This window comes from Nycticebus coucang, chromosome 18 (genome assembly GCF_027406575.1).
Source record: "Nycticebus coucang isolate mNycCou1 chromosome 18, mNycCou1.pri, whole genome shotgun sequence".
In the NCBI taxonomy this organism is placed as follows: Eukaryota; Metazoa; Chordata; class Mammalia; order Primates; family Lorisidae; genus Nycticebus; species Nycticebus coucang.
Genome location: NC_069797.1, coordinates 62,992,957 through 63,020,508, shown reverse-complemented (window position 1 = coordinate 63,020,508; position 27,552 = coordinate 62,992,957). Strand labels below are relative to the sequence as shown.

Genomic DNA, 27,552 nt, shown 5'->3' with positions numbered 1-27,552 from the left:
TAGCAGAGGTATAGACTTGCTTCTAGAATTTTCAACAGCAGATATTTTTGTATCACTTAGTGACAGAAACACTAACCACAATAACCACCATGGTGAATAAACACTATAAATGTAGCTTCTATTTAAAACTTGGAATTTGAAAGTTTTAATTTAGGGACTGCCTTTTTACTATAGGTTATTATCTCCACAAGCATAGAGAGCAACAGAAAACAGAGTGATGGCTACATGGTATTATCAGCAGGCTGTGACCGACGAGAACAGGGCTGACCTTGCATGCTGTGAATGGCACACCCTTCTTTCCTATTTCCTCATCAACCTCTTCATTCCTAAATAGTGTCTATGTTTTCCTAAGGCCCAGAGATCATCCAGTCCCAAAGATAAAGGATCTGAACCTGGGGTCGAATAGCATGTGTTACTCCTCTTTTAGTTCTATGGAACGTTCTCCAGGTTCAGAATCACACATGCCAATGTGTGGCTTTGTGTGACAATCTCACAATGGAAAAGGAAGTTTTATTAACACATCTTTACAATCATAAAAGTTCAATGCCTATGCTCTAGGTATCTTTTATTGTTTTCAGTGCCAGAAGAAATAGTAGGCAACAATAGGAGAGGTCATAAAATTAATTGGTAGGCAAAGCTAGAGGGCACAGGGTGGTTGTGGGGAGACAATTGACAACAGACAGGAAGAAATGCACCTCAAAAACTCTTAGAACAGGGCTAACAGACACGGAAAACTTCTGGTAAACTGTGCTCACTTTTTCCTGTATAGATTTCATTTGATGCTATGGTAACTTTTCATCCTGATCTTTTTAACTTTCTAATTCTCAAGGGACAAACATCCTCAGGCAACTCTAGAAATAAATCCCATGTCCCATTAACCCATGAAGAGAGACTTGCATTTGTAATAAAAAGAACTTGGGGCCTTTCTTCACGTATACCACATGGGCAGTCCACTCTCTACTGCCTTGCAAAGCCAGTCCTACAGAGGAAAAGCATCTCAAACACCTGCCACCCAGACGTGCACTCTCTCTCAAGGGGTTTCAAGAGAAGAAAAAAAATTAAGACAAATTAATATAAATACAAAGAGTCAAACTGTTGGAAAGATAGTGAACTATTTGGGGAGAAAGTCTAGTTTGGTTTACAGCATTTGTGCCTCACAGGCAGTACGCAGAGATTAATTACTAATGACCAATGCTTCAATACAGCAGAGTCACATCACCCAGCAGACTTCCTGTATACCTACCAGTAAGTACCAGCACCTTGTGATGTTAGCTCCATGCCATCCACTGAATTGTAGCTATCATCATCCATGATCTTGGAAAGACCAAAATCTGTAATTTTTATCTCTCCACACGCTGTACCATTTACTAAAAGAATATTACCTAAAAGGACAAAAATCTTCATGAATAAGCAGAGACTTACTGATTAAGAGAAAAATCCAAAGTAATAACAGACAAGGAGACTACTGAACTCAGACTCTTACATGCAGAAGCAAACATATACATCTTTCAAATAAACCACTCTGAACGTTGGCTGTTGGGGAAAGAGTCCTCAGCATCTGCTGGAAACTTATTTTCCAAGAATCACCTGCTTAATGTGCCAAAACTACCACTATGAGCTCTGGAAGTAAGAATAACTTGCCAAAGTAAAATATCACTTGTACAACTGGTCAAAAATGATGGGAAATTTTCATTTGACCTTTTAGTGAGGATTTCTAAACTGCCCTCTTTATAACAGAAGTTTGAGTGGGGATGGGAATGAAAGAAAACCTACAAGGGAACGGAAGCTAGTACCACAGTGCCACCTACCGCTACTATGGCAGGAAGTATGTTGAATTCACTGCTAGAAAATTCAATCACACAACAGCCAACTTTAAAAAAAAAATCACTTAATCACAATTAATTTTTAGCCATCTGAATTATATAATAATATTAAAGCATAGTCAGTAGTGATATTTAATATGTAGCTATCAGAAGGGTAAAGCAAAGTGAACAATTTTGCCATACTAGAAGGTAAATGGGAACCATCTTTCTGCTTTTTTTTTTTGAGACAGTCTCACTATGTCACCCTTGGTAGAGTGCTGTGGCGTCACAGCTCACAGCAACCTCAAACTCTTGGGCTTAAGCGATTCTCTTGCCTCAGCCTCCCAAGTAGCTGGGACTACCGGTGCTCACCAAAACGCCTGGCTATTTTTTTGTTGTAGTTGTCATTGTTGTTTAGCAGGCCTGGGTTGAGTTGGAACCCACCAGCCTCGGTGTATGTGGCCAGTGCCCTAACCACTAAGCTACGAGCGCCGAGCCAGGAACCATCTTTCTAAAGCCCAAGCTAAGCTGGTTAGAGCTGTCTACACAGAACATATGAAGACTTTAAAAACACAGCTTAGAATAACAACAAAAATATATAGAGGCAAGGAGTCTAACAGTCCTCTACTCTCTGCTGATGACTATCAAAGTTAGATAAGCATACAAAAAAATGGAATTCACTCAAAATTTAATGAAATGGGAAGCTAATGTGCAAAATGTTAATTTGGGGGAACTTAAGAAGAGTTAACTGCCATGTAGTATGAGTAATGGGGGGAAAACAGAACTTGCTGCAACAGTTCTTTCATCATGGGACTGACATCATGCCCTAGCTCCAAAGACAAGGCATTGTTTCTCCTGATATCTAATATGACTCATCCTCCTAAAATCAGTGCTGTGTGGCTAAGAATTTTCTCACACCTACCCAGGCAATGTAAAGGCAGATGTTAACAAGACCTCTTGGCTGCCGCCAATTTCTTTAATTTTGTAAAATTAAAAGTCACTTGCAAGATGAAAGAAAAGCCACCAATACTGTCTCCTAAATGTTAAGACATACCTGGTTTGAGGTCATAGTGTATGATGGGAGGTTTTATTTCATTTAAGTACTTTAAAGCATTCACAATCTGCATGATAATGGATCGGGCCTCTTTCTCCGACATTAATTTGTGCTGTTTCAGGTAGAAGTCCAGATCATTTCCCTCACAGTATTCTAATACTGTACAAAACCTAAAGACAAATAAACCAACATTTAACCAGAGGATAAGAGCAAGAAGATTAAGATGATCTTAACCAGTTCCAGTGAAAACTTTGGGTAATTAGCTATTCACTCCTTTTTTTTTTGTTCCTTAAAATACTCTTTTATTTTTTATTCAGCATTAGCTACTTGAGTGGCTTACAATCAGAAAATGCTTTCTTGCTTGTGAAATGCCTCCAGGCCCTCAAAACACGCAGGCTGTTGCATGCAGGTTCACCCATGGCAAACCTTCTAAATCTAGACTATGAGAATACTGACAAGAACTATAATGCTTCTAACCTAGGTATCTCCTTGCAAGAGTCTTCCTTCATATACTCACTTCATGCATCCATTTCTTTCTTTCTTTCTTTTTTTTTTTTAAATAGACAAGAGCCTCACTATGTCAACTTCAGTAGAGTGCTGTTGCATCACAGCTCACAGCAACCTCAAACTCTTGGGCTTAAGTGATTTCTCTTGCCTCAGCCTCCCAAGTAGCTGGGACTACAAGCGCCTGCCATTGTTGTTTTAGCGGGCCCGGGCCCGGGCCAGGTTTGAACCCACCAGCCTCGGTTTATGTGGCCGGTGTCCTACCCACTGAGCTATGGGCGCTGCCTATGCATCCATTTCTAAATAACCATATTGTGATCAAGTACACAATACTCACTGCAAACGTTTTATATGACCCTGTGTACTGACAGTGCAGAAGAATCTAGGGTTTGCCCAGGTCCCAAGGACTAACTGCACACTATGGCTCTGCAGTATGGTACAATACTGCACAACAATTTCTTTCTTTCTTTCTTTTTTTTGGAGACAGTCTCAAAGTGTTGCCCTGGGTAGAGTGCCGTGGCGTCACAGCTCACAGCAACCTCAGACTCTTGGGGCTTAAGCAATTCTCTTGCCTCAGCCTCCCAAGTAGCTGGGACTACAGGCATCCGCCACAGGCCCAGCTATTTTTTGGTTGTGGTTGCAACTGTCATTGTTGTTTTAGCTGGCCCAGGCTGGGTTCAAACCTGCCAGTCTTGGTGTATGTGGCTGGTGCCCTACCCACTGAAATACATGCACCACCCATGCACAACAATTTCTCACTGATAAACACAAAATGTGAAAGAGTTTGTAGAAGTACAGCATCTGTGGTTCTAACAGATGCATTATGACACAGTATAGGTTCTTTTTCCTTCACTTAATGCCAATTCATCACATAAATCTCAACATAAAACTACATGCCTTCTGTGCCATTATGGGTCATATGTCTATTTTCTAAGGCTAAAAACTGAAGTAAGCCTTCCTGAAGGCTACTGAATCCTACTAAGCCTTCCTGAATCCTACTCCATGAGAAATACCCCACAGCAACAGCAATACAAGGGCTCCCATAATGCAAAGAGGAAATCCCTGAGCGAATGGGAGAGGGAACAGGTTATGTTTCCTAGAAGATAAAAACCTTTTGCATTATTGTAAGTAGTGACAACATGAGAATGTTATTGGGTATGTCTAGCCAGGAAATAAAAACCACGTGACTATTTAAAACAGAAAGGCTTTAGTTCAGGGAGCTGATCACACAGATGATAGAAATGCTAAGAAGACAAATTGGCCAGTAAGGCACCCCAGAGATTATCTATAGTAGGAAGCCATTAGCATCCTAAGACCAAAAGGCCAGAGGGGAGATGGTATAACCAGAAACCAGAGTCACTGGTGGAAACTGAAACTGCGGGGGACAAGGGTTAAAGGACCTCCCCCCATCTTCCTCATTTGCTGACCCAGCTGGACACCAATTGACACAGAGAACACAGGGTACAAGGGCTAACCCCTATAGGGTGCAGAACAGGGAAAGGCTGAGGAATGGAACTGTGAGCAAACAGGCTCAGGACTATGGGATGCTGGGTAACGTGAGGCCTTCAAAAGCTGCTGTAATTGAATATGGACACCAGACAATGCCTTATGCTTCTTACAAAACATAGCAGGGTAAGCTAGCAGCCTGAGAATAAATACCTAAAATTTATAGATCCTCTGATCTGAGATTCTGAAATCTGAGGTACAGAATATCATACTCAAGGGACTGATTCTTTGACCCAAACACAAGCTGGAAATAAAATCTCACTTTTAATACCCAAGCAATTATTCCAGACTATGGGGGAAGGGAATTACAAATACCCAAGCAATTCTCAGAAGACTTTCTAAAATGACGGTGAATACTCATCATACATATGATTGGAAGAACAAAATAATAAAAACTGGTACAGAATTAACTTCGTTTCTCACATTAATTAGAAGCATATATACAATTTAAAGTGGCAAATAATCCAAGTCTTTTATTATTTATCTCTGAAATAGTTTTTGTACTTACTTTTCAGAGAGGGAGGTCTACCTAGCATTGAAGGAATTTACTCAAAGTAGAACAGTGGTGTCACCCTGCCCCAGGTTTCCTTATCCTACTTCTAACTAAGATTATTTTTCTGAATCCTACTCTATGTGAAATACACCACAGCTACACCTGGTACAAGGGCTCCCATAATGAAAAGAGGAAATCCACGAGTGAATGGAAGAGGGAATAGGTTATGTTTCCAAAAGGAACGACAGTCTCTTTTTGGGGTCACTTTTGAATGTGGGCTGGCTGTCTGTGCAGCCATCTCTGAGATAGCTGCTGGCTAAAAGACACCAAAATTCCTAGAGTCACTCTGGGAGGCTGAGGGAACACAGAGGCCAGACCTAGGATATATGTTTTCCTGATTCAGTCCAGACTCCAGAGACATTCCCAAATGACGAAATCTATCCAGCGAAACAGCTAGATAAACCCGGAGAATCTAGAGCTTACTCATACCAGGCAAAAAATACAATAATGCCCAAGATTAGCAAAGATCTTAGATAAATCATTTAACTTATCTGGTTCTTCAAAACTTACCTATGTAAAACGAGGAGGCTGGACTCTGATATCCCTTTTAATTCTAATATCCTATAAGCCTATGAACCTCTATCAGAACAAGTAGCATTGAGCTTTGCCTTCATTTGTACCACATTAATTGTTTTGTTCTAGAATAAAATCACACTGATGATACTTTTAAAGAAGGCCTGTCAGTGTTCATCAGAGTCTCTAATATGGAGCAGAAAGTTGCTTGAAACAGCCTACACTCATCAAGTGGCATGCTGGTACAAACATGCCAGTAACCAAGAGCTGGCTGTTAAATTTTCGGGAATTTTGTGAGCTTGCTAATAAACCAATGTGTGGAATATCCATACAAAAGAGTATTATTCAGCTACAAAAAGGAATGAAATACTGATACATGCTACAAGGATGAACCTTAAAAACATTATTTTAAGAAACTGGTCACAAAAGTTCACATACTATGAATGCATTCATATGAAAATCCAGATTAGGAAATCTATGGAGATAAAATAGTAGTGGTTACTTAGGGCTCTAGGAGAGGAATAGTTAGTAGAAAACAGGGATAATAGTAAAAGATAGCGGGTTTCTCTTGAGGGAGTGAAAATATTCTAAAACTGGTTCTGGTGGTTGCCCATATCTGTGAATACACTAAAAACCAATGAGTATACTTTAAATGACCAAACTGCATGTATGTGAATTATAATACAATAAAGCTTTAAAAAAAAAAACAGGTGGTAGCTCAAAATTGGACACAGTGGGAATCGCTATACCAAAGAAATTGGTAATCACTACAAATCAGCCCTGTCTCTCTCTGCACCAAATTAAACATTTATCAATATATAAGTGCACATACACGTCCTTTGTCCTAGAGATGTCTTGCTAACCCAAATCTGAATTTATACTCACTTACCCATAAATTAAAATATTTGGTTCCTTCAGAGGGTATTTCCTCGATTCAGATGTATACTCTATTCTATGAAAATCAACATTGCAAGACAATATTTATTGCTAAGGTAAAAACGGAACAGCACTTACGAGTCAGTGTCCAGTGAAAAGTAATCATACAGCTTTACTATTCTGGGATGATCCAGTTCTTTGTGAATCCGGTATTCCCTACATGCATGCCTATAAACCAAATGAAAAATTAACAAGGTATTTTGGCCTGCCTTTTCAAAATCTTCAAAGACACTCCTAAATATTCGTTTCTCTATTGTTTCCGCCATGTTTACTCTATTCAGGCCCATCTGGTCCCCTTTTCTGATTTCTCTCTTTACTCATCTTCTCTACTGATATCTACCAAACCACTGAGAGAACAGTAGGTGCTCCAATTTTTTTTTCTTTCCCCTTTCTTTCTTTCTTTTTTTTTTTTTTTTTTGAGACAGAGTCTCACTTTGTCACCCTTGGTAGAGTGCTGCGGTGTCACAGCTGACAACAACCCCAAACTCTTGGGCTAAAGAGATTTTCTTGCCTCAGTCTCCTGAGTAGCTGGGATTACAGGCACCCTCTACAATACCCAGCTATTTTTAGAGATGGGATCTCACTCTTACTCAGGGTGGTCTCTAACCTGTGAGTTCAGGCAATCCACCCACCTTTGCCTCCCACAGTGCTAGGATTACAGGCCTGGCCCTGTTTTTTTTTTTTTTTTTTTGAAATACAGGGTCTTGTCTGGTTGCCCAGCCTAGAGTGCAGTGATGTCATCATAGCTCACTGCAGCCTCAGTCTCCCAAGTAGCTGGGACTTCAGGCAAAAGCTATGACACCTAGTGGCCTCAGTATGTTGCTCACGCTGGTTTCAAACTGGCCTTAAGCAATCCTCCCACCTCAGCCTCCCAAGGTGCTAGGATTATAGTCATGAGTCACTGTGCCTGGCCAGTATTTGCTAAATGAATGGATGCTAACCTTTTATCCCTTTCAAGTTCATTCTAATCATACTTCTTTTATGTTTATACCCAAATATCATAGATATAAAAATTACAAAGCATTTTTTTAATCCTCTAAAGCTGATACTTCATATCTATAAATATTTATATCCTGGGGCTATAGCAATTTTAGCATGTAAACTCCTTGGGTTAAAGAATTACATGGTATTTAAGTCAATTGGCAATACACTGTATTTTTCTGTTTTTAAATCCTACGGTTTACAAAAAAGACTTAAGGTGCTATAAGCTTTACTTTGGTCTTGGAAAATATGAAATCAACAGAAAATATGATATTCCAAAAACCCAAGTTTTCTTAGAATGTCAAATTTAAATACAGCCAGGCACTACATAATGACTTTTTGGTCAGTGATGATGAACTGCGCATATGACCGTGGGCCTCTAAGATTATAAAGGAGCTAAAGAATTCCTATCGCTTAGTGACATAGCCATCGTGATGTCATTAATGTAATGCATCACTCATGGGTTTGTGGTGATGCTGGTGTTAACAAAACTACTGAGCTGCCAATGGTATAAAAATCTAGCACACGTGATTATGTATAGTATATGATACTTGATGTAACGGGTTTATATATATACTACAGCAGGTCCTCTGTAATAATGTTGCTTCACTCAGCATCATTTCATTACAAATACAAGAGAAGAAAAAATTTATCCAAGGATTGGGTTACTCTCTGTGTGGCATTGGCATGTTCTCCTCATGGATTTTCTCTGAGTATTCTAGTTTCCTCCCACATCCCAGAGATGTGCACTTTAGGCTCACCAGCATGTCTGAGTGAGTGTGGGGGGTGTGTGTGAATATGCCCAGCTTCCCATCCAGGGTTGGCTCCAACCACCCTCAACTCTGAACTGGAAAAAGCAGGTAATCGTTATCTTACTTGTTTTATTATAACCTTTCTCAAATGTATGTAGAGCTCACATTTATTTCCATGTTTAACATTAGAAATACTTGGTTTTGGCCAGGAGTGGTGGCTCATGCCTGTAATCCCAGCACTCTGAGAGGCCAAGGCGGGTGGATTGCTTGAGCTTAGTAGTACAAGATCAGCCTAAGCAAGAGAGAGACCTTGTCTCTAAAAAATAGCTGGGTGTTGTGGCAGGTGCCTGTAGTTACTTGGGAGGCTGAGGCAAGAGGATCAGTTGAACCCAAAAGTTTGAGGCTGCTGTGACCTAAACGCCACGGTGCTCTACCAAAGGCGACATAGTAAGACTGTCTAAAAAAAAAAAAAAGGGTTTGGTTTTTATTTGGATGTTTTATGGTATTTTTGTGACCAGAAATATGATGTAGGAAAATGTGTTATAGGAATTTAACTCTTGTTTACATCAATTAGCCTATGGTAAAATTGTTTTCATTATACACTGTTTAACTCAAGTTGCAGTTTCCAAAAACCATCAATGATATGACATGAAGACTTATCATACTATACTATACTTTTTATCATTAGAGTGTACTGCTTCTACTTATTTAAAAAAAGGTTAACTGTAAAGGAGCCCTAGACAGCTCCTTCAAGAGGTATTACAGAAGAAGACCACCTTTATGTTACTGCCCCTGAAGACCTTCCAGTGGGATAAAATGTAGAGGTGAAAGGCAGTGATAGTCACAATCCTGATCCTGTATAGGTCTAGCCTAACGTGTATGCTTTTGATTCTTAACACAAAAGCTTAAAAAATAAATACATTTAAAAAGGATAAATAAAATACATATGTAAAAAATTTATACTCATAGAATAAAAATATAAAGTGAGAAAACATTTTCATGCAGCTATACAATGTGTTTGTGTTTTAAGTTAAGTGTTAATATGAAAGTAAAAAAGTTAAAAATATTTACGTTTATACTGTATTTTTACTGTACCTTTTTTGTTTAAATACACAGATAAGCAAATACTTACCACTATTTTCAGTGCCTATAGCATTTAGTACAGTAACATGCTGTATAGGTTTATAGCCTAGACACAACAATCCACACCACACAGCCTAGGTATGCAAAAGACACTATCTAGGTTTGTCTAAGCATACCCTATATTGCTCACACAATAATAAGATTGTCTCATAACATATTTCTTAGGACATATCCCCATCATTAAGCAACATATTATTGTGTATGTATTATTATCTTGTTTTTTTTTATTTTTACATATACATGTGTTTATTAGGTTTCCATTTTTTTGCCTTCACAAAATTAAAAAGGCTTAAAATTTAATAACAATAACAATGTTTAAGATAAGGACTAGAAACAAAAACCTTGTAAAGAATGAACGAACATAAATACATTCAGAAAAGGCATCGGACAATTGCTACATCAAAACATTAAGCAATAATGATAATAATAATGCAAAGAAAGTAATATTCACATTGTCAAATAAGAGTATGTCTATTATAGAATGCTTTAACTCTGAGATTCAGTATGGAGTCATCAGTTAATTACCTTGTCTTTTAATAATTTTCTAGTTTAAAATCATTTACAAAGATTAGGAACAAAAATATACTACCTATTCTGACATGTTCATACACTGAATTTTAAAAGAATGATAGGATATATTTACATAATATAGTTACCAATAATTTTAGAAGTATTTATTTCATATTCACAAAGATAATAACTAGAAATTATATTTTAAATAATCCAGCACCATTTGAATTAGAATGTTTTGTTATAAAGCAAAAGTTAGAGAACTTTCCATACTACAGCAAAATAAAACTTTAAAAAAAGTGATGTTTTTTGAAACTAGTATACTCTAGGATATCGAAAATACACAGAAATACTCAAGAGCTGAAGAAAAATTAAGAGACACAGGAACCTAAAAATAATTGCACATGGTTTTTCCCCCAATGAAAAGTGTTTGATTTGGCTTATTTTTTAAGCTGCCACTTTTGCTTCTTCTGATGCTCATGTAAACATCTTTATGCTTTTCTGAAAAGACTTGCCAAGATTGAGGCAGACCAACGTTAGAAAACACACTACACTGGTCACCCAAATACCTGGCTCCCACTACTCTGAGCTTCTGTTTCGTTATCACTAAACTTGAAGTTTAGAAGTGTGCCTCCTGGACTACAACTTGGATTCCACCTAACAAACGTAAACAATGTAACCTAATCGTCTGTACCCTCATTATTATTATTTTTTTTATTGTTGGGGATTCATTGAGGTGTACCCTCATTATTAATCTGAAATTAAAAAAGAAAAAAGTACTGTTAGTTCATGGTTCTTTTAGTTAAAAAAAAAAAAAAAAAAGGAAACACACTTCTTGCAGACACTGAGCAAATATAGCCTTCATCTCCAGCCATTCCACCAAAAGGAGCTCCATACCATCAAGATGTAATATCAAACTTGGTAACAGAAAGGTGCTCTGTTTTTCATAAAGTTGGGAAGTTTAGTCCCCATGTGGACTAAACAGATCACTGTTCAAGTCATTTCTCACCCTAATATGCTATAAACCTAAAAGTCTCTACTGTTTTGCTTTACGTAGACTTCTTGATTTTGTGTTTTTTTGAGCAGAGACCAATTTCTCTGTCAAGGTACAGAATCAGAGGAAACTAAGAGAGGCAAAAATTACGAGTCAAAGCGTCACACAAAGTCCTTGCCAATTAAGTGAATTTGCAGAGTGTCCCTGAAAGTGTTCCCTTAACACCGTATCCAGCTCTAAGCACACCTCTGTCACTTCATTAGCAAGGCAGTGGCTGAGCCACATTCAGTTTAGCATTAATGCACTATAACTAGAGATGTTAATAAGAAACAGGAAGTGTCTAAAGTGTCTTTTACTCTCTTTGATATATATTTATAAGCAGATGTGTATTTATTAGACTTTGAAAATGCTTGCTTTTATCTTAGAAAATTAAAACGTAAGTATCATACAATAATATACTAATTTAGATGTTATTTCTCTAAATAGCTTTATAAAATTCTTCCCAGTATAGAATTTTCAATATGTTATTTGGGGGCAGTTAAAGAAATATAGTTCATACATATGAATGTTTTCAGAATGCAAAAGTAATGCAATCAGTTTTTTTTTTTTTTTTTTGAGACAGAATCTCAAGCTATCGCCCTGGGTAGAGTGCTGTAGTGTCACAGCTCGCAGAAACCTCAAACTCTTGGGCTCAAGTGATTCTTGTGCCTCAGCTTCCCAAGTAGCTGGGACTACAGGCACCTGCCACAACACCTGGGTATTTTTTTGTTGCAGTTGTCATTGTTGTTTAGCAGGCCTGGGCCAGGTTCGAACCAGCCAGCCTCGGTGTATGTGGCCAGCACCCTACCCACTGAGCTATGGGTGCCACCCTACAATTAGTTTTTGTTTGTGGGGGAAGAAGGAGAGAAAAGAAGTTGTTGATGAAACTCAAAATTCAATAGAACTACTTTTTTGTCAGTTTTTCCTTGTTTTTTACCCAAATAAATGTCTTGATTCCAGATGGGACTGAATAAAAAATCAATTAAAATATCTCACTGAAACCTCACAGGGTTATAGCATTTTCTTTTTTTTTTTTTTCAGTTTTTGACCAGGGCTGGGTTTGAACCCGCCACCTCTGGCATATGGGGCCAGCGCCCTACTCCTTTGAGCCACAGGAGCTGCCCAGGGTTATAGCATTTTCATATTTCATAATGTTATAACCCCGAAATGCACTACTTTTTAGTTTAATACTCATCAAAATCTGTTATGTGTTTGATGTAAGCCTCCTGTAAGTTCAAAGGAGTTAATGACATTTTGCCAACTCACCATTATCTGTAGCCTAAAATTCACCAGTATGATTTCATATCACTTGGAAATCAAATGCTTCCAAAGAAAACTAGAGGTACTTAAAAATTTTCCCCAGCAGCAGTAGAGATCACAAGAGCTTTGCATATCCCCTGCCAATATATCTGCCCAGTGGGACGTGGCCTATGTCCAGATGGCTCAGGCACCAAGGCTCCCCCTCTGATGAGAAAACAAAGAACAGAAGGAACCACTGCAAGGCTAGAGCTGGACTGGCAAAGACCTTCACTTGCTGTATGTCTGGTAGAGAAAGATGCCCAATCTGTATCCACTACAACTCAAACTGCTCGCTCAAGGAGATACTTTGACTCCTTCCTGTTTCAGAAGGCTAGCAGGATGTATATAAACCTTAGCACAGGAACTATGGTCTCAAGGTTGACAAAGGCTGGTCTCTGGAGGGCACAAACTGCTCTGATGCCCATAGGCCCTCTTATAGTCTAAATACCACAGGGACACTCCTCATTTATAACCAGTCAGAGCAACATGTGGTTTCCTTTTCTGAAGCGCTCCTGGCATTCACTACTGCGTACCATTCATCCCTACATGTCAAGTGACTGGAATGTTCTTATAATAATGTAACGGTTCATCAGGAGCATCTGGACCACAGCTGCCTGTCACCTAAGATACATATGCAGGATGCCACAGGTCACCGCCTTTCCTACCTCTGCAAAGCCCTTTTTCTCTTATTGCCGCAGGAACTATCTCTTCTCCAGTGCTAAGTGCCACTGGCCATGTGTCTGAAATAGAGTTCCTAGGCTCCTAATGAACAACGGGCATAGAGCAAGAGTAGCCTCGGTCCAGGTTAAAAGCCAACTAAAAGGCTACTTCAAAGTCTACTGTATTATCTGTAAGAAAAAAAACAAGATTATCTTTAGAGAAATGAGGTTTTTGTTTTTATCAAAAAGGGCTTGACTCTTCCTTTCAGGGACAGGAACCGTCTAATTGAATACAGTACCACCAAGGAAAACAGAACTAAGTCCAATGGGGAATCTAATAGTAAATTAAGTCTGTGTAGCCTCCAAAGCAAATGAGGCACGAACTCCAATGTTCTGACACTCAGGGAGAATACAGGCAAAACCTAACATTAGTGGAACAAAGCAATTCACAGCTGTGCATGTAATAACCATTCTGAAGAAACCACCCTCTCCACACAGATGAAGGCTGCCACTGTGGCATTCTGAAGACAGGCAAGCACACAAAGTGGGACACTGAAGGCTGAGAACTCTGAGCTGGGCAGACTGTGACGGGAGGAGAGCGCAGCATTGACTGGTGGACTGAACATGCCAGACAGGAACCACCCAGGCATACCAGGTGCCTCCCAGTCTCCTCCATAGTAAATGACCTAAGTAGCAGAAAGAGCTCCACTGGGTCTGATTTCTATGGACAAGTAACAGTGGTTTCCCCAATATCTAAGTTTTACTGTACCCATTGTACCTATTTTCACAATGGAAGGGGAAGTTAAGAGCACGGGCTTTAGATTAAGGGATGTCTGGATGGATTTAAATACCAGCTCAGCCACTTCTTGAGTTATTCAAATTCTGTAGGCATCAGTTAACATTGAGAATATGTTCAATCTCCTAGGGGAGTTATGAGGATTAAATAAAACAAAACCCGGCAATGCATCTGAAGCTCTTAGCACAATGCTCAAATACAGGTTATCATTAAATTATGAAAAATCAGACACTCTAGTATCACTTACTTGTGGTAATTCTCCTTTTTCTCATCTCTCCAGTTTTTATTTAACTGGTGAATTTTCACAGCTACATATCTTTGCTCTGTTAGATCAAATGCCTATAAAGAAACAGAATACATTAATTATATTCTGGATAAATGCTAACAAGAATCACAGGCAACTGACTTGAAGCTTCTGCTTAACAGATAACATGAAGTTCAACTGCATTATTAAATAGAAACAGCAGCAAATGGCAACACATCACATACTTCTTTCAGTGTTGCAATCACCTTCTTGAAACTTGTGATTAGATAATTTAGAAGTCTCCAGACACACTGGCACCAAGGGGTTTAAAACATAAAGCCAACCACACACCACAAACAGAAAGACAACACTGCCGTAACCGTCATTTCCTAGCACTTCCCTTTCTGACACCATTTATTCCCATTTGGGACTTTTCTCCCTTAGGATGTCTCCCATCCCTCAGCTGACACTGGGACTTGACATGTTTTAAGTTCTGCCATTTTTGAAATCCCAGGGATACACACTACCTACCTTCTGGAGAAATAACACCTTTGGGTATACTTCTTTGGTACAACTGTTAACTAAATAACACAGTAATTTGGTTTGTGTTTATTAAAATGAAAAGCAAAAATAAAAAAATCCCCTGCCTCTAGTCCCATCCCTCTATGCTAAGCAAATGAAAAGCAGTTTTTAATCTCAACTAAGTCTGAAGTTAGTCACACCAAGTTACTTTCCCAGTGCTGTTCAGAGACCTTCCCCAAAGATCCCCACTGTGCACTGACACTGAATGAGTTAGGCAGCGCATGGGGGAGAAAAGATAACATGTTTTTTTCAGGAAGTTGAGTGTAGAGAACAAATTGATAAAATAATATTTTAATGTATAATATAATGTATATAGATTTCCCCTATAGAAAAGAATTTACTGTCTTAAAAGAGATTAAATTCATTATAAAACCAAAGAATGGATTGGCAAAACAAACAAAAAAACCCTGAAAATTTAAAAAATATAGTTATTGGAGAGCTCTTATAGAACAATGAGTTTTTCTTAGTTTGTAAAGTTCAGATAAAAAGTGTATGCATTCAGTTCCAATACCATAACATGCCACCTGCCAGTTTCTACAAATGCTCAAATAGATGAAGTCAGCAGGCGCAGGACACTGTGGTCCGTATACCGTGGTGGTCATGCTCTATAGATCTTTCCAAATGTAAGCTCCTCTAGGTATGTACTGTTATATACAAGAGAGCTGCTTACAAAATAGAGAAACTTCTCATCTATACTCAGTTAAAACCAATATGTTTCAAAGTATAAAAATCACTCAATTCATATATAGTAACTTAGTTCCACAAATGGAAACTTTTGAATTCTATTTTTCTTACATGATGTTCACCTGTGAACACGCACATACCATGGCTTTAGAATAGAAAACCACTTTAGGCCATTAAAAATGAGATTAAATACAATCCAATTTATAAAAGCACTAAGGCTATTCCAAGTGTCACTCTCTCCAACTGCCACACCATACTTCGGAATCCAAGACACTGTGACCCACCATTGACTGAGTAAAGAGCAGCAAAAGAATAATTATATTAAAGGTACATATCATTGTAAGAACCAAGATTTTAGAAATATCAAAATGTTTAAAGAAATACATTAGGGAAAAATAGGATAATGAAATCACTAAAAGTAACTGGGAAGCATCAAGAACCAATATGGATGATTTCTAAAAAGGAACAGTCCCACTTCTGGGTATACTCAGCAGGGTCTTGAAGTGGTATTTGTATACCCAAGTTCTAAGCAGCACTATTTACTTAGGCAGAAGCAAAACAAGTGTCTATCAAGGGAGGAATGCATAAACAAAATGTGACATATCCAACAGAATATTCCTCAACTGTAAAAAGGAAGACAATCCTGTCACATGCTGTAACATGAATCAACCTCGAGGACGTTATGCTAAGTCAAGTAAGTTTGCCACATAAAGATAAATACTATATGATTCACTTATATTAGGTATCTGAAAGTGGTCAAATTCATAAAAACAGAATGTAGAATGGTTACCAAAGGCTGGGGGAGAGGGAAAAAGGGAGCTGCCTTAAGGGCTACAGGATTTCAGTTTTATAAGAATAAAATGTGCTGGAGATCTTTTTTTCACAACAATATGAATATACTTAGCTCTACTAAACACATACTTAAAAGTGTTTGGGATGATAAATTTTATGTTATCTTTTTATTTTTTAACCACAATGAAAAAATTACAAAGAAAATAAAATAAGCATATGACTAAGAACGAAAATAAATAAAAATGAACACGGCAGGCAGGGCATGGTGGCTCACGCCTCTAATCCTAGCACTCTGGAGGGCCAACGCTGGCAGATTGCCTGAGCTCACAGGTTTGAGACCAGCCTTAGCAAGAGCGAGACCCTGTCTCTAAAAAATAGCTGGTCATTGTGGTGGGCACCTGTAGTCCCAGCTACTCAGGAGGCTGAGGTAAGAGAATCGCTTGAGCCCAAGAGTTTGAGGTTGTTGTGATCTTGATGCCACGGCACTAGGGCGACAAAGTGAGACTGTGTCTCAAAAAAAAAAAAAAAAAAGAACACAGCAGAACGAAGGAAGGAATGAAGACAAATTAATGAAACAGAAAACAAACTAAACAATAAATTTGATTGATAAAGTATAAAGTTGATTCTTAGGAAAAAAATTAAAAACACTGACTAATCTCTCGACTATCAATCAAGAGACACAAAAATAAATGACTCACAAGAAAAGAGAAATAACTAAGGTATGGATAATATATATTTTTTTAATCTAGGTAACACAGAGTATTTTCTAGAAAAATTAAATTATCAAAATTGACTTAAGGAGAGAAAGGGACGGCGCCTGTGGCTCAAAGGAGTAGGGCGCTGGCCCCATATGCTGGAGGTGGCGGGTTCAAACCCAGCCCCGGCCAAAAACCGCAAAAAAAAAAAAAAAGAAAGGGGAGAAGGGGAAGGAGGGAGATAAATTTTTAAAAAGGTGGGGGAGAAAATCTGAATAGATCAATATGTAGGGGAATTGAAAAAGTAGTTAAAGGTTTTCCACTAACTGGACACCTACTCAGGTGCCTTTTATGAGTCAGCTCTACAGCTCCTCTTTCAAGGAGCCAACAATTCCAAAGTAATGCAAGGGTTCCAGAGCATAGGAAAACTCACTCAAAGGAGCTAGGATAACTGTGACATCGAAGCTTGACAAACAAAAGATAACTATGGCCACTCTCACTGATGAGATGAAAATATATATATATATATATATATATATGAATAAAATACTAGAAAAATCAAAACTAGCAGGACACTAAAAATCATAATACAGTTCTGGAAATAGATGGTGATAACAGTTGCACAACACTGTGAATGTACGTAATGTCAATGAACTGTACACAGAAATGATTAGAAAGGTAAATTTTACACATATATAAAAAAAACACAAAAATCAGCCAGCAAGGTGGCTCATGACTATAATCCTAGCACTTTGGGAGGCCAAGGCAGGTAGACTGCCTGAGCTCAGGAGTTTTGAGACCAGCCTGAGCAACAGCAAGACCCTATATTTAGAAAAAGCCGGGCGTTGTGGTGGGTGCCTGTAGTCCCAGCTACATGGGAGGCTGAGGCAAGAGGATCACTTGAGCACAGGAGTTTGAGGTTGTTGTGACCTCTACTAAGGGTGGCAAAGTGAGATTCTGTCTCAAGCCCCCCCCCAAAAAACCCCAAAATCCTCACAAAAATTAAAATTAAAAAGGAAAGCAACAGAACTAGATTTTTACTGTTTTAATCTGAAATGAAAACTGTTTTACTCAAAAAAAATTTCCTATGTATAAATTCACACGGGCATAGCATAAATCACAACAGTGATGGCTACACCTTTGAAACAGGGAAGTCCCAGAGCCGAACAGTGAAGCTTAATAACTAATTTTGTGTTCATTTTTTGGAGACAGTGCTTTACTCTATTGCCCAGGTTAAGAGTGCCATGGCGTCAGCCTAGCTCACAGCAACCTCAATCTCCTAGGTTCAAGCAATCCTCCTGCCTCAGCCTCCTGAGTAGCTGCGACTACAGGTGCCAGCCACAATGCGAGGCTAATTTTTCTTTCTTTCTTTTTTGCAGTTTTTGGCCAGGGCGGGGTTTGAACCTGCCACCTCCAGTATATGGGGCCGGTGCCCTACTCCTTTGAGCCACAGGCGCCTCCCAAATTTTTCTATTTTTAGTAGAGATGAGGGTCTTATTTTTCAGTCTGGTCTCTAACTCCTGACCTCAAGCAATTTTTCCACCTCAGCTTCCCAGAGTGCTAGGATTATGGGCTTGAGCTACCAAATAGTTCTGCATTTAATAGCAGGTGCCAAAAACATGTAGAGAAATTAAAGCAGAAGCAGGCAGTGATTGGTTAACATATTATGAATCTGTAGCTTTATTTAAAATAGGATAAATTATAAAGATTAACCTAGAAGCACAAAAGTCTGTATTTTGCAGACATAAGTGAAGCGCTCTAAGGCAGGACACTGCTTCAGAATACGGGTGTAGTAAACGCTATTAGACGACAATTTTCTTGAAACAAAAAATAGGTTTTCAAATAAGAATAACTTTGACAGGGTGCCCATAGCTCAGTGGTTAGAGCAGTGGCCCCGTGCACAGGGGCTGGTGGGTTCGAACCCAGCCCGGGTCTCTTGAAAAAAAAAAAAAAAAAAGAATAACATTGACACATATCTATTTTGTAAAAATAAAATAACATGTGTGCATATGTCTCTATGTGTACATACGTGTATGAGAATAAAGGTAACACATAGTTATTTCTAGCAAATGTGAATGAAGCAGAAAGTACAGAACCAGAATAAAAATCACTGTAATTCTACCACCCAGAAATGAGCTATTTTTTGTTTCTTAAATCTCTAATTATTTATTTTTGAAACTTGAAAACAGGGTAAAATACTGCATGATGCTTAGTCACTTAGGTCTATTGGAAGCTGTTTTCCCAAAAATACTGGTTCTTAAAGATTTTTTTTTTGAGAGAGAGAGTGTCTCAAGCTGTCACCCTGGGTAGAATGCTGTGGCATCACAGCCCACAGCAACCTCAAACTCTCAGGCTTAAGCGATTCTCTTGCCTCAGTCTCCCGAGCAGCTGGGACTACAGACGCCTGCCACAATGCCTGGCTATTTTTTGGCTGCAGTTGTCATTGTTGTTTAGCAGGTCCAGGCTCAAACCCACCAGAGCTTTGGTGTACGTGGCCGGCGCCCTACTCACTGAGCCTGGTTTCTTAAAGTTTTTGAATTTCAACCAATAGATATCAACCCATTATCATCACCATTCTAAATGTTCTCCAAGTTGGTTAATAGTCAATAATTTAACCCTCAGTTTTTGTTCTCAGTTCCTTTTACCTACCTTATAAACTTCACTGAAACCTCCTCTACCCAAAAGATGTAACAACAAATATCTGTCATTTAGCGTTGGATGATCTTTAAATCTGTAGAAACAGAGAATATGTAATATCCTGAGATCAAAGACTCAGTCTGCCACATTTGTATAATTCCCAGAATACTTAACACACTACAACATAGCTGCTGGTGGCTGTTTGACAATAACAGCAAATTGTGAGTATAAAGTTACATAGTTCAAAGAGGCAGCATAATTATAATGAACAGCAATGGTTGTAGAGCCCCAGGATACAGTGCTAGTCTCAGCGTGGCTTCATTGGACCTGTGACCTTTCTTGATTTCCTTCCCCTTCTGCCCTGCTATAAAATGGGGGCAAATTAGACTAAATTAGGGATTTTTTCTTTTTGTTAAGACAGAGTTTCACTATGTCGCCCTCAGTAGAGTGCCGTGGTGTCAGTTTACAGCAACCTCCAACTCTTGGGCTCAAGCGATTCTCTTGCCTCAGCCTCCTGAGTAGCTGGGACTACTGGCACCCACCACAATGCAGTTGTCATTGCTGTTTTAGCCGGCTGGGGCCGGGTTTGAAACTGCCACTCTTGGTATATGGGGCTGGCGCCCTACCCACTAAGCCACAGGTGCTGGGATTTTCACACTGTGCTATCTGGTTTCCCCAAACCAGATTAGGGATTTTCGCACTGTGCTATCTGGCTTCCTCAAACCATTCAATTGCCACACATTCCCACAATTGCAAAACTATATATACTAAAATTGTAGGACATTTTATATTGCCTTAAAAATGGATTGATTATATATAAAAGTGAGTTATGCGTTCTATGTGCATTCAATATTCTCTCTTTAAGACAGACTGTCTATGATACAATTGTGTTCCTCATATAAGATTTCACTTTGTGTTGTTTCCTAATGATACAGCAAAGAAATGAGAAATTCTAGCAAAAAAAAAAAAAATTCACATTTTTTTTCAGAGACAGGATCTGGCCCTGTTACTTAGGCTAGAGCACAGTGGCACAATGATAGCATATAGCAGCCTCGAACTCCTAGGCTCAAGCAGTGCTCCTGCCTCAGCCTCCCAAGGAGCTGGGACTCTAGGTGTGAGCCAATGCACCTAACTAAAAATAATTTTAAAATATTTTTGTTTTACCTAGTTCCTGATCTTAAACAATCCAATTATTAATTCTAAAATTATTTTGATCTTAAGAAAGCAGCTTGCCTATGGGGAGAGATATATTATGGTGATTTGGATCAGCAAGATCCAAGTTTGGCAATTTGATCACATTAGTTAAGGGTCCCTGCTCAAGTTAACTTAATTTCTCTAAGCTTATTTTCCTGATCCATGTATTGAAGATGACTGAGTTATCCTAAGGATTAAAGGAAGAGTATGGAAGGGGACTTAGCACCATGCCTGATATACAGAGAGTGGGAACTGCTATTATCTGTCATTTGACAGGAAGGACCATAGGGACTCTAGCCAAACCACAATACACAAGCTGTGGCTATATGAAAAAAATGTTTCACGGTCAGAAAAATGTGGGAAGGAACAGTTTACTTATAAAAAAGCTTTCCCACTTCAAACTACTTTTTCCAGTTTCAGTCCCTTAAATGGCTTGTAAACAAAGGTGGATGTTAATCTATAATTAATGTGCTAACCTTAAGGGTTTTACTTAAAATGTCAACACATGAATGGTCCTTAAAGGTCATTCAGAAACTGAATGTCATTTCATCCCAATATTCTTTCCATAGTATGTATCATAAATGTGAATATGCAGCACAATCATTTAAGATTACAAAGTTATATTGTAAACTTGTATAACAATGCTGTATGCATACAAATATATATAAATTTAATATATTCAAACCCAAATAAATCATAATTTTGTTAAACTGTATTACACCCTACCTGTGGAATCATTTATCAAATTTATATTAAATGGAAACATCATTTTAGCATTGTAGACTATTCAATTAATGTCATTAAGCATTTAGTAATCTCCAACTCACCAAACCCCCAAGTTACTTACTGTGAATTATCTTCATTATGTATCCTTTTTAATTCCCTGATATGTAGATTTCTAACCCTTTCTAGTCTTTCCAGCTCTGCCTGGATCTCTGCTTCCTCCTGAAGAAATAATTCAGAATTATAGAAAACTTTACCTTTTCGGAGTCTCATTTCAAAAACAACAGAATTCTCTGTGAAAAGTTAAATAGGCTTTACATTAAAAGATTGATTTTAAGAAACAGAATTATATTTTTACTTTTAATTTTTTTTTAGATAGAGTCTCACTCTGTCACCCTCAGTAAAATGCCATGGTGTCATCACAACTCACAGCAACCTCAAACTCTTGGGATTAAGTGATCCTCTCGCCTCAGTCCCCCAAGCAGCTGGGACTACAGGCACCTGGGACAAACCAGGCTAGTTTTTTTATTTTTAGTAGGGACGGGGTCTTGCTCTTGCTCAGGCTGGTCTCCAACTTGTGAGCTCAAGCAATCCACCTTCCTTGGCCTCCCAGAGTGTTAGGATTACAGGCGTGAGCCACCACGCCCAGCCTAAGAACTAGAATTTTAATTATAAAGCAATAAAATCCAAACCATACAGAAGTGGGAAAAGTAAAAGTTCTCTACCTTCCTCCTCCCTCCTCTCCATCCCCAAGTCTCTGGATGGAATCACTTATGTAAGTTTATAGAAATGTCTTGTGCATATAAATATACATATGCAAACTTTTTTACAAAAATCGGGTTTTCCTTTTTAAGTATGATTATACTTGGTTCCTTAAATTCTACTTACTTAATGAGATCTGAGAATCCAGTGGGAAAAAGATATGAAAACCAATATGTGAACAAAACACACACACACCCCCAATAGCAATTTAGTAGTAAATCTTCACTGACCACCATCACCATAAACAGCATCTACCAATAATGTATGGGCTGCTGAATTTAAAAGCTGAGGTAATCTACATCTAAGACAGCTCAGAGATCATCAATCAATAACAAATTCTATGTTAAATGCCTTTGTGTTTGAATATGGTTGGTTTGGTACAAGAGCTTCTCTTTTTGTGCTAGTTAAGGCAAGAAAGAAGAGCTGCTGTGGGATTTAAAATGTCGCAACAGTCTTTTAACATCAGTCTCAGAACCATCTGTTCTTGGTGCACATTTAATTTTTACTCTAAGAATAAGCACTTGGGAAGCCTGAGAATGTATATAGTATTTTTAATCTATCAACACATCATTGGGGGAAAAAATATTCTCACTGGGTTGTTAGAGTTGACTTCAACAGAAAGATGAGTTCTACCATTACACTACAAGATATGATAATGAGAATAGTTACTCAAGATTTCTGCAGCTATGTGAAGCTACTCTTACATTTGCCAAATAGCTTCAACAACAAATGTAAATTAAAGTAGAAATCACCCTTCTGCAGATAGATTTTCTTATTATACTTACCTTTTTAAGATGACCTAATCTGAGTTTGAAAATTTCTTCTTGTTCATGGTATTCTGCTAATGTTAACCTGAAAAATAATGGTAGAGATTTCAGTAAATTATCTGAAATCACAGCATGCCTATTTAAAGAGAAATCCTCATACCTATACCTATTACTCCATTTCATATGAATAAAAAATGGAGAAATGAAAAATCATGGCTAAGAATTCTCTCTGCCTGAAACAGGTTCAATACCAGGAAAGGATAATGTGACTTACTCCAAGGCTCTAGAGGCCTCTTTTTGGCTTTTGATCAAAGGAAAGAGCCAAATCCCAAATACTGATTAAAAACTAGACTGAAGGTCTTCCAGGTTAGATTCTACACAGGATTCTAGATGGTAACTACTCATTGACACTCTTACTAACCTACCCTGAATTCTAATTATTGATCTGTGGCAAAGAAACAACCAATCCTTGTTTAGCACTCCTAAGCCAAGTTTTGTGTGCTAGAATTAAGTAACTTTCAAGTAATACTAGAGGGAAAGTCCCTTCACAAAACAAACAGAGAAGTCATGGGGAAAAAAAAACAAACAACGATCGGACTGATTTGTCTAGAGAATCTTTCAATCTGAGCTCCTATTTAGACTTGTTGAAAGGAAATACGTAGATCTGAGTTTTAAAACATTTGGAGTTATACTAAAATGTAATTATTAATTCATTCATCTATTCATCTCCCATAAATAAAGTAGGAGCTCCTAAGACTGGGGCTGTATGTTTTAGTTCTGTATTCTCAGACCAGGGCCTACCATAAAATAAGCATTTAACATAGACTTACTAAAAAAATACCAAGAAAAAGACTACCCAACACACATCAGGTATGTATAGGGTAAGGAACAGTGTTAAACCATCTTTCTCACTGGAATAAAGGAAGGTGCATTTCTCAGATGTCATGGGCTTTTAACAATGGTTTAAGTATTATTATACTTCAAGTGGATTATGAGTTAATATGTTTTTGTGAACTAATCTGAAACATAAAAAAGGCAAAAGACGTACTAATCATTAAGTTATATAATAGTATGCCTTTTATTTGAAGTTAACTTTAAAAGTGAAATCTACTTTCAATTAAGGAAAGGAATGGAAGAGAACATTTGTGCTCTAAATAGTCTACCCTTCCTACACATGATAGCTTTCTTAGTAACTGTTAACTGACAAGAGAAAAAGATGATTGCATTGTAATTTATGACACAGGTGTTTTCCTTAGGTTTTTAAAACAGGAAAAAAATTCTGGTGAGGTCAAGATTTGGCTGATCAGGAAAATATTCTTTTCCTAAAATAATAATTATTTTTTTAATTTTTGGCTTACTCCTACATTTGTATTGTTAACTAGTTTCTTTTGACCAGTATAGAGCATTATTCAATCTAAAACATCAGCCAGGGGCCAGACACAGTGGCTCACGCCTACAAACCTAGCACTTTAGGATGCCAAGGCAGGAGGATCACTTGAAGCCAGGAGTTCCAAGACCAGCCTGAACAAAATAGCAAGACCCTGTCTTCAAAAAAATTTTTAAAAAAATCAGCCAGGCATGGTGGCTCACACCGGTAGTCCTAATTACTTGGGAAGCTAAGATGGGAGGATCACTTGAGTCCAGGAGTCTGACGCTATACTGAGCTATAATGATGCCACTGCACTCTCGCCCCAGCAACAGAATGAGACCCTGTCTCAAAAAAGAAAAAATAATAATTAAAAAGAAGTAGCCAGGCAATCCCCACAAGACAATACCAGTATATTATAACTTAAAGACACATATAAGAAATAATATCATTTTGATACAACAACATTATATTTATTAAAAGAGTGGCCAGAATGATGCCCCATGATCATATCAATGTACACAGCTATGATTTAATAAAAAAAAAAAAGAAAAGAAAAAAAAAAAGAAGTTATCTAGGCATTATACCCTAAAAAAAAAAAAAAAAGAGTGGCCAAAAGTCATGATGTCAGGTGAAGTGAAATTACTTCTCCCATCATTTGAAATTCCCTAAATAAAGAGCAGGACTAAGGCAGGGGCAGTGGCTCACACTTATAATTCTAGTGCTTTGGGAAGCCAAAGTGGGAGGATCACTTTTTTTTTTCTTGTAGAGACAGAGTCTCACTTTATTGCCCTCAGTAGAATGGCGTGGTGTCACACAGCTCACAGCAACCTCCAACTCCTGGACTTAGGCGATTCTCTTGCCTCAGCTTCCCAAGTAGCTGGGACTATAGGCGCCTGCCACAACGCCTGGCTATTTTTTTGTTGCAGTTTGGCCGGGGCCGGGTTTGAACCTACCGCCCCTAGTATATGGGGCTGGCGCCCTACCCACTGACCCACAGGTGCTGCCCAGGGAGGATCACTTTTATTTTTGCAGTTTTTGGCCAGGGCTGGGTTTGAACCCACCACTTCCGGCATATGGGGCCAGCGCCCTACTCCGTTGAACCACAGGCGCCGCGCAGGGGAGGATTACTTTTTAAGTTCAAGACTAGTGTAGGCAACAGGGAGACCCCATCTGTACAAAAAATTAAAAAATGAGCTGAGCATGGTGGCACACACCTGTAGCTTTAGCTACTCAGGAGGTTGATGCAGGATTGCTTGAGCAGGAGCTTGAGACTGCAGCGAACCACGACTGCATCACTGCACTCCTACCTAGCAACAGAGTAAGACTATCTAAATAAATAGTAAGTAGCGCTAAGAAAACCTGTTGATTTTACATGAGTGGAGATTGCACCACTGCACTCCAGCCTGGCAACAGAATAAGACTGTCTAAATAAATAAATAGCAAGTAGGATTAAGAAAATCAGTTGATTTTACATGGCTTTTACACGAGCCGAGCAATTAATATAAGTAAAAAGAAAGCTTAAACCTGAGTAAGCTCCAGAAATAATCATCATTTCCAGTGGCACTCAAATAGACATTTGTATCTGGGGTCAGGGTATGGTGTCACAGAGTTCACATCAATGTATAACATACGTTTCGTTTTCAGCTCCATTGGTCTTGCTTTTCCGCTGTTTCTGCTCATTGGTTGCTGGAGGGGCCTGGCCCATGGCAGGAGGTTTCCGCTTTGCTAACATTTTCCGTTGTCTTTCTATCTCCTCCCTCTGTGAATTTATCCTTTCCTGTTGCCTAGAGGTATAAAAGATGTTGCATAGAGAAAGGTCAAACATTTTTTTAACATAGCTATAGAACAAACACAAATAACTTACCACCTGCATATCCCATAAATTGCAGAAAAATAATCCTTTTAAAATCAAATAGAGATTCGATTTTAACCTCAGGTTGCAAGAGTCAGATAACTGGTCACAGATTTTGGGGGAATGAGTCTGTGTTTAAGATACTAGCTATTATTATTTTCAGAGTGGCAAAGTAGGCAGAAAGGAACACATCAAATTTCTATTGTGTCCTTATTTTCCTACTCAAAAGGGACAAATCGAATCCTTTTTTATAGCTCAGAAAACAGCTTTCTGGTAAAGATCTATATTTAAGTAAGGAAAAGAAGATATAAAACGTTCCAAGTTCCCTTTTATTTTGGTTTGGATTAAAGCTTCCTCAATTTTATTTAGAAAGATAGCAAATTCGCAGGATGCTAAATAAAGTAAACAAAAGTTTCTCTTCAGGCCTATTATTTATTCTATTCTAAGAGAGCCATTACTACCCCACAAGTCGTCATCTATTCACTGAGAAAAAGCGCAATGAAGTCTTACAAATAGCAAGAACTCTTTAGGGAATGATATATAAAGTGAATTAGTATAAAACATATTTTACATATCTTTAGATATCTAATACCACTACCATTACAGTGATTTCTAATAAGATGTGCAATTTTTCTTTTTGTTTTTTGAGACAATCTCATTCTATTGCCTTGCATAGAGTGCCATGGCACCATAGCTCACAGTAATCTCAAAGTCCCGGGCTCAAGCAATCCTCTTGCCTTAGCCTCCCAAGCAGCTAGACCACAGGCGCCCACCACAACACCTGGCTAGTTTTTCTATTCTTTTTTTAGACAGAGTCTCACTATGTTGACCTCCGTAGAGCACTGTGGCATCATATCTCACAGCAACCTCAAACTCCTGGGCAAAAGCAATTCTCTTGCCTCAGCCTCCCAAGTAGATGGGACTACAGGTGCCCGCCACAATGCCTGGCTATTTTTTGTTGCAGTTGTCATTGTTGTTTAGCTGGCCCAGGCTGGGTTCGAACTCACCAGTCTTGGTGTATGTGGCTGGCGCAGTAACCACTATGCCATGGGCGCCAAGCCCAGTTTTTCTATTTTGACCTGGCTCTTGCTCAGGCTAATCTGGAATTCCTGAGCTCAAACAATCTACCCTCCTTGGCCTCCCACAGTGCTAGGATTAAAGGCATGAGCCACTGCACCTGGCCAGATGTGTATTTTTTCAGCAATAGAAA

The 27,552-nt window shown here is 38.5% G+C and overlaps 1 protein-coding gene across 16 annotated transcripts in view; it reads right to left on the bottom strand.

Moving 5' to 3' along the window:
* TLK2 (tousled like kinase 2) overlaps positions 1-27,552 on the bottom strand; it is a 138,750-nt gene that overhangs the window by 9,183 nt on the left and 102,015 nt on the right. For all 16 annotated transcript variants that reach the window (XM_053568779.1, XM_053568777.1, XM_053568776.1 and 13 more), the window contains 8 exons: positions 26,122-26,274; positions 23,140-23,206; positions 21,717-21,814; positions 19,688-19,769; positions 14,289-14,380; positions 6,947-7,036; positions 2,857-3,026; positions 1,244-1,382 (listed from right to left, as the gene is read on the bottom strand). In XM_053568779.1, coding sequence (XP_053424754.1) covers positions 1,244-1,382; positions 2,857-3,026; positions 6,947-7,036; positions 14,289-14,380; positions 19,688-19,769; positions 21,717-21,814; positions 23,140-23,206; positions 26,122-26,274 — 891 coding nt within the window. The remainder of the gene's footprint in view (positions 1-1,243; positions 1,383-2,856; positions 3,027-6,946; positions 7,037-14,288; positions 14,381-19,687; positions 19,770-21,716; positions 21,815-23,139; positions 23,207-26,121; positions 26,275-27,552) is intronic.